General features: G+C 43.2%; 1 protein-coding gene across 7 annotated transcripts in view; it reads right to left on the bottom strand.

The window, feature by feature from the left end:
- Positions 1-214: 214 nt before the first annotated feature.
- Mef2 (myocyte enhancer factor 2) overlaps positions 215-8,147 on the bottom strand; it is a 358,675-nt gene continuing 350,742 nt past the window's right edge. For 5 of the 7 annotated variants that reach the window (XM_075680718.1, XM_075680716.1, XM_075680721.1 and 2 more), the window contains 3 exons: positions 7,816-7,972; positions 6,527-6,814; positions 215-2,906 (listed from right to left, as the gene is read on the bottom strand). In XM_075680718.1, the coding sequence (XP_075536833.1) occupies positions 2,882-2,906; positions 6,527-6,814; positions 7,816-7,972 (470 nt within the window). In that variant the 3' untranslated portion in view covers positions 215-2,881. Of the gene's footprint in view, positions 6,815-7,815; positions 7,973-8,147 lie in introns of all 7 variants that reach the window. The other 2 variants (XM_075680720.1, XM_075680722.1) reach the window with 2 other exon arrangements.

Below are 8,147 nucleotides of genomic sequence, written 5' to 3'. Positions count from 1 at the left end.
TTCTTAGTATGTATCTACTTACCTGCAATTCTTCATGTACATAAATGTTTGAGTTCTTTCAATAACCTTTAGTTTGTAGTCCTTCATCTCTGTGTTACCTTCGTCTTGTATGTCCATTACGCTACCACACATGATGTACAACAATGAAACTATGCAGTCCTATCTTGTGATTCAGTTCCATTTTGTTCACATAAAAGTCACAACACACAAGTCAGGCCATTAATGAACCGCATTTATTCCTTTCAATCTTCTTTTTTTTTCAGAGGCAGATAAAAATAGTACACAACAACCTGCATCGCGTGAAGTGTGTCTTCCTTTTGATGATGTCGACTGACCACCAGCCAAAACACACACTGTTAGTGTCTTTTAAGTTCTCTCCATTAACAACCGACACAGTGTGCGTTCAGGCCTTCGAAAAAAATATATAAAAAAAAATAAAACAACATACAAAGATGGGGAGAAAAAAAAGGGGCGAGACACATGCATACAAAAAAAGAAATACTGGTATTTGAGAGAGACAAAGAAAAACATTTTCAAGGGAAGAGGCTGGCATGAGTTTCACTCTCCCCCTTCATATAAAATCTATTAGCAAAAACACTTGCGCCATTTTATACGCAGCTGGTATACCGTCTGCGAAATAAGTAAGCTTCATTCCACTCAAGTATTGTACACCCGCTCGCTTAGTACTTGCTAACAATCTCTGAAGCGGCCACATAATTCAAAATAATGATGCATATAATACACTCCAACATCAACAAGTGACTGAAAAATCGTCGTAGCAACTGTGTTCACATTTCTGGCTGACCAGTCTGCAACTTCTGTAACTTAAAAAAATAATAATAAAAAGAAAATCTTTGACTCAGAGGCTGTAGCTACACTTTAATAGAGGCTTTGATAAGCAGTAACAATGCCTTTAATAATGTCGGAAATAGCTTGCAGACTCGAGACGCCAAGATATGCTTCAAGATGTCAGGACAAAGTGACAAGGAAAGTACCATTCTATGTTTCAACAACTGATTAGGGCTTCTCTTTAAGCTCCAATATTTTAAACTTCGATGTATTACACTATCACTACATGTCACTCTGAAACTTTGGTTGTACCCCTATTTTGACCAGATTTTGACTTAAAGGCTGGGCAGGTTAGCTGCAAATTAAAAAGACACCTTAAGGGGTTCCACTGGCAGAACCATCAACATTCTGAAATTTAAGCCGGACCATGTTCCCCTATGTCTAAAATGACAAGCAGACAATTTTTCAGGCATGTAATAACTGTAACTTTCATCAAAAACCTTGTTTTTGCTCTTGCATACAGACCCTGACACCATAACATTGGCCTGACACACTATGACACCAGACAAGTTTCATTACACCTCCTGTGGTTGTTGACAACTGCCAGAGAAAGCCAAATTCCGCACAATAAGTCTAAAAGGACTATTTATTGAACACATGCAAAGATGCGCCAGGAAAAACCTGAAGCGAAGTGTGAAACAGTAATTTGAGGGTCACTACGATGTTGTACACCACTCATCACCGTGGGAATTTTTATAATAGATAATATTATATTTGAGCATGCATCTGCACATTTAAATGCACATATATGTAAGCGCGCATTTAAGAGCGCATCAATAATGGATACATGCCGAGCCATTTTGATCAAACCTAAAGTAACCTTTCACATGTGGTTCACTATTTTTCTGCATTTACATCACCAGACGATCACCTTAAGAGCAACTCTAAAGAAGATATGTTATGCACAGTTTTTTTAATAAATAAATTATCAATATGAATATATTCCAAAGAGTTTCCAGCCTCTAAGTCAGTTTAGCCCTTTTATTAATGGATCCAAAAAACCCTGCCAAAAGAAAGTTGTATTAGGGCCCACAATTTTGATAAAAAAAAGAAATAAAGTAACAATAGTGACTCTATGCAACACTGGTTGCATATTCTGTTCAGCATAGGCTAGTGCCAACAAAGAAAATATATTACCTACTTAACATTCTTTTAAATTATCTAGCTTTATGGTTGCTGAACTGATATATCTATATAATAAATGTGCTTTTAGGACTGACTATCAAAAGCTGCATTAAATACTTCACATTTTCAGTTGGGACTACTGCATTGCTATGCCAAAGGGAAGGCCTAGATGTCATAATGCTCACTTCAGTTCAACCTTCAGTTCCAAAGCAAACCGAACCTGATACGTGCATGCGATATGCTAGACCAGCCTGTCACTTTCAGCAATACAGGCAAGCAAGCACAAAGTGCACAACAGGCACAAAGTTGACTGGACGCTCCAGACTACTTAATGTAGTGCAAATAAAGGCGTCTGTCCCTTACTGACTCCGAATACTTAAAGAATTTCTCATAAAGATACGAGAGCAAGCATCACAACAGCAAAAAATAAAAAGGAGCTTTGCCTGTTTTCATAATGACATCCCCCCTGTATGGGAAATTACAAAGAAACTTGAGCAGGACCTTCACAATCAGGTTCACGAGCGATTCTGCATTGTGTGACTCTGCGAGCCAGTGAGACCCGTAAGTAGTGGCATTATGTTGGCAAGCAGCAAACAAATAATTCATTGCACAGACAGCGACATCATGAAAAAAAAAAAAAAGAGGCACAGTGGAGGGGGGGAATTTAAAGAAAAAGGCCAGAAAGCCCAAGAGAAACAAAGAAAGCTTGAGAAAGAAAAGGTAAGAACTTTATTGCACTTTCGCAGAATTTTGATTAGTTTCACTCCACGGTCAATCAGGGGGCATGCTTCTTTGAACTTCACTCCTACTTATCTTTTGATCTATAATCTGACTATCATCGGCGAGGCTGGTCAGTATACACAGATGACGCAAGGAACACAACGACCAGCATCATTCTTCGCGGTCTTCACAGAGAGGGTCTCTTTGATAAGCTAAAATAAAAAGAAAAAAAAAAGAAAGAAAAGTGCAGAGAAACAAAGTAAGAGATGTTAAAAAAATAAAAACAAAAGATGCAAGCAGATGAAACAGTGAGAACATATTAAAAAAAATGTGATTGGAGGTGGAGCTTGGGACTGAGCTTAATAAAAACAAAACAAAGAGAAAGCTTGGCGCACAGCAGCATGACAACACAAGGGAAAGACAAATGAGAGAAGGGTGCCTGAAATACTGAAGAAATAAAATAATAAAAAGAGAGGGAGAGAAGGAGGGGGTGGGGGGTGTACTGTCAACGCCTCCGTCTCCCATGGCACATGTGTACTCTCTCGCTGCTTCTTTCCCCATCAACGACAGAGCAATCTGCGGGCACACACACCCAGCAGCTTAAATGTATGAATATATACTATGCGCAACATTCATATAATTTTTTTTTCCTGTCATTTACTGTACACACATATGTAATATATTATCTGTTAAAACGCTGAGGATAAGATGCATCCTTTACATAAGCAAGGGGAAAAGAAAAACAACACAGCAGTACACAGAAAAATGACAAGAAATGAACACTGCTTTGCATTATGACAAAAACGAGTAATTATCATTGTCTTCATCACAACAAAAAGGGGGGGGGGTGCAAGGGCAAAAGATGCACTGGAAAATGTATAGAACACTGCAATAATATATTAACTCATTTGCTAAATACAAATGCAAAAAAAAAATGGAGAGAGAGAAAAGAATGCACACCTAGTAGTTTCAGTGTCCATGAATCTGTACTTGTTTTTATGGTGGCAAGACAAGAAGAGAGTAGGCCATGGGACAATTTACCAGGTGCACATATATTACACGCACACATAGGCACATGGAAAAGGGGGTGTGGGTGGTAAAAAAGAAAACCAAAAAACAATTTTTACAGGACAGCCCCATGGCAAGATGTAAGGTTATGGGGTCATCATGCCAGCCTTTTCCCAACACACCCTGTGCACTTCTAAAAGTACAGCTTCCAAGGACAAATAAGTTAAGCAGGCCTTCATCGTACAAGGTGAATGGCATGAGCTGCTGAAACATGCCCCTCATCCCGTCAAGTCTCAAAGCAACAACAAGTCAAAGAACACAAGCAGCTCCTTCCTCTTTCCATTCACATTTGGGATGATTTTTCTTCCATAACATCTTTTCTTTTTTCGCAAGGCCTTCGACATAACTAGCAGCAGGTGGCAGCAACAGTCAAGGGAAAGGCAAGAGAAACTAACCTACAACTAACATGTCACAATTACCAAGTGTTTCTTTTTTAAACTCGGTTTTGTCGCAACAACGTCTACAACAAGCAGTTGTGGCTCCCTATTCTCGCCCATCCTTGTACAGTTTCTGGTAAGGCATCGTCCGTGTACAGTGCAGAAAAAAAAAGCAAACAAATGAAGGTTTTCTGCGTGTATAAACATAATCGCATATGTGCGTGAAAGTCATGCCAATGGGTCCACACACTTAGGAGCGGGGGTAAAATGCTTAGCCTGTCATTGATGGCAGACCATTACAATCTTTTTTGGTTTTTGTATTTTCTTCTGACTCCTTTTCCCTTTGTGTTCCAAAAAACTGACGCTAACTCTCCTAACGAGGTGTGCGTGTAATGGGGCCATGTGAAGGACCAGTGCTGGGAACGGTACAGTGTTGCGAGAGTGTATGTGTGTGCTAGCTTCTAAATTTGCAGCAAGGGCGATAAAAATTTATTTCTCTCTCATGCTTTCTTTGACACATGGAAACTTATGACTCTAAGTAGCCGCGACAACAGAAATGTCGAAATATTGTATGTAATTCTAATAACGACAGCTGACAATGCAAAAAGTGAAATGAGCACGTCGATAAAAGGACGTAGGGTGAGAACAGCTGTAAACATTTCATCTCACACAGATTCAATTTGCTCATTCCTTTAATGTTTTTCTTTTTTTTTTTTCAAGAGGGATGCGGCAGTATGCTTTCTAGTGCAACATTAATGAGGGCAAAAAGCAGGAGCAGAAGACCCTCATGACAGCTGCTGGAGAAGCAGAAAGAAATAAAAACAAAACTGACATGAGCTGGTGCATCACGTATGAAATATACTTTATACGCGCGTGCACGCGTAATGTGTATAATATATATTTATATATATAATATTTATATTCAGCGTGTAAACACTGAGACCTCAACAGAAACAAGGTTGATAGATAGGTAGTGTTCACCCCTCTTTGCGGCTTCACCGTCAAAAGGTTTTTTCTTTTTTTTCTGTTTCCCCTGTCCAAAGGCACACAGCACTACAGTCACTAGAACACATGCACTTTTTTTGGAACACACACACACGAGTAGTGGAGGGAAAAGAAGTGGGTGGGCGGGTGTGTGGTTTCATGTTTACTTCAAGCCTGTTGGGTGTATCACCAAACTTTTTCACCACAAGGACAAAACTGTTGTGAAGAACAGGGGAGGCTGGGGGAAGCCGTGCCATGCACTTGACTGGCAGATACCAAAAATATGGTCATGTTGACAACGCGTGCTCTTTCTATCTAAAACAAGAGGCAGGATGTGCATGCGGTTTCTTCCGTATACGGTGCACCGCTTTTTTTTTTTTTTTTCCAGAGAACAACCTGGCACTACTTCCTACCAGCAACAACATTGCTTGACAACAAACTGGGTGCGACCTTGCCCTCTCAACGAACTTGACTTTGGTATGCAAAAAAACACGTGTGTCTACAAACGGTCCATGTTTGGCTGCACTCACTGCCTTGGGGAGGGGTTTGTGCTAGTCACTAGCTCTATCTCACTGTGTGTGTGCCCTACATGGCGCTTCCCTTGGCTCTGGACCTGACTGAGTTGGCCACAACGGGCATTTGTTCGGCCCTGGTTCAATCCCATGGCAATGCTCTCTCTCTCTCAGCAGTGCAGGCCTTGAGGGCAAGCTTGTACTTCCTCCTAAAAAAAACGCCCCTGGCTCCATTGTTCAGCGGCACAACGCAAAGGCCGCATCTGTCAACGAGTGGAACAAGAGTGGAGCTCAAGTAGCTGTGCCTCGCACGTGTTTAAGATTGTTGCTGACGCCTTTCTGTGTAGTAGTAAGTCACCTACCCACATATATATATTTTTTTCACTCTACCTAATGAGTGCCACAGGTGCAGCAGGAATAAAAATAATAATGAAAAGAGAGAGAGAAGACATCCAGAGGTGCGTCTTTTACTCTGGCAGGTGGAGCCGCCAAGTATCTAGCCTCGACGAAAAGTCGAAAAAAGGCCAGAGCGGCGGGCACAGCCGCGCCATTCTTATGTACATGCTTCCGGTCTTCATCACTGACGCGGACGACAAAGAAGGAAAGCCCAAATGGCATTTTTCCTGGTCGCCAAACGGAGCTGCGACTTTGCTGCTCCCTGTAAACCTTGGAGGGGGTTGGGCACGAAGAAAAAAAAATAACATTGCAGGGAAACAGCGCACACAGCCTTTCTCCCGTGTGTGGTGGGAGGATGACCCTGCTTGCACGCCGCACAGTCAGCAAAAGAGGGGAGGAAGTAACACACAGCACACTCGCAAGTAGACTCAGGGAGGAGCAGGAGGACAAACCCCCCAGGGGGGCCAGAAGGGGGCTTGGCTCCAGTTGGCTTACGTCGGCCAGCCGTCGGCCGAGAGGCGTGGGCGCTTAGCACCATCGTAGTCGCCTGTCGGGTCCGGCGAGGAAGATGTGGAAGGGGTCAGTGGGGGCTGCCCAGGAGGTGACAAGTGGCCCGATGGGGGTCGAGCATTGCTGCCTCCCCCGTGCAGACCATCTCCGCCTCCGCCACCACGCGGTGGTGAAATGGGTTCGCTTTTGATCCGGATGGGCAAGGGAGATGATGCAGGTGGCGGTGTTGCATTTCCTAGAGACAAGTGGCTGCCAAGAACACTGGGGCTCCCACTGCACACACAAAAGTCAGTGGCACTGGCTTAGGTCATGCCTGGCAACAAAAGCAGAGGGTTACAACATATTTCGTCTCTTCGACACTCCACCTGAACTCCGGAAAGTCAGACCACTGCTCATCAAAAGAGGTCACTAAGCTTCAGTAACACTCACTGACCACTCACAACAGAACAATAAGACAAATTTTTGTAGTAATGCAGGCAGAGCTACGAAACCAGGGAGTAGGTGTAACATTGCCCTCAAGTCCAAAGGTCTTTTGGTGCAACACTGTCAAACGGCTCGTTAAGTAAAAAGACAGCATTCGGCGTCTATAGCAACGAAACAGCACAAATTCGCATTGGCTGCGACGCCATATCACGAGCGCGCCTTGATGGAGTTCTTGTTGACTACAACACCACGGCATGAGCTCGCCTCAATGAAGCACATGAAGCACAACAGGCGAAAGAGAACAACTACTGCCGCGGTAGCGCACCAAGTGTTGTGTGAGGGGAGAGGCCAAATCACCCTCGCTCTCAGAAGCCTGTGCTATCTGCGCATTCCTTGTCCGCGCAAGCTCTCGCCTGCATTCTAACTGTGCCTCGGTAAGGACAAATCAAAATGCACCAAGCATCTCAATGCACTCGCTTGCCCGCAAGGAGTTCCTAACTTAAAGGATAGCCCAGTGGTGTTCAAGTCGGCATTAATGCTTTTGCATGCATAACTCATAAGAAGTGCTTGTGTGTCCTTGGAGTTTTTCTTTTTTAAATCTTCAGTGCACTTAGCTATCAACATTAAACATTCCAAGCCCATGCTGGCGCTGAAGTACTTACAGTTTGGTACAGCCGAACATACATAACGCTTGCTACAATATCTGGCGCAAGTGCTTCTTTGTACTTCACAATTAGGGTTGATCCATTCAACTAACTATGGCTCAATTTATTCATTATTCATTCCACATAAAACAAAAGCACAGGCCAACAAAAGCTGAAAGCCAATAAGCATCTTCACACAAGACTTGCCTGGAGTGAGCCTGCATGGCCCCAGAAGGCACAGCAGCATTGGCCAGGGGACCTTGAGTAGACCAGTTATGCATCAGCCCTGGAGAGTTGAAACCCGCGAGGCCAAGTTCAGGGTTTAGCTGGAAGTCCGCTGCAAGTGTGGGAGAGAACAGAAAGCCTTGAATGAAGGCATAACCACACACTGCTAAAAAATTCTGGGGTTTGGCATGACAAAGCAATGTTCCGATTATGAGGTACACCGTAGCAGAGAACTCCAGATTGATTTGGCCACCTGGGGTTTTTCAACAGGCACTTAAATCTCAGTAAACGAGGGGTTTTGCATTCCGCCCCCA

The sequence above is a fragment of the Dermacentor variabilis genome, chromosome 2, assembly GCF_050947875.1.
Source record: "Dermacentor variabilis isolate Ectoservices chromosome 2, ASM5094787v1, whole genome shotgun sequence".
NCBI lineage: Eukaryota > Metazoa > Arthropoda > Arachnida > Ixodida > Ixodidae > Dermacentor > Dermacentor variabilis.
The sequence above is the reverse complement of the archived record's forward strand: the minus strand, read 5'-3'. Positions and strand labels throughout refer to the sequence as shown.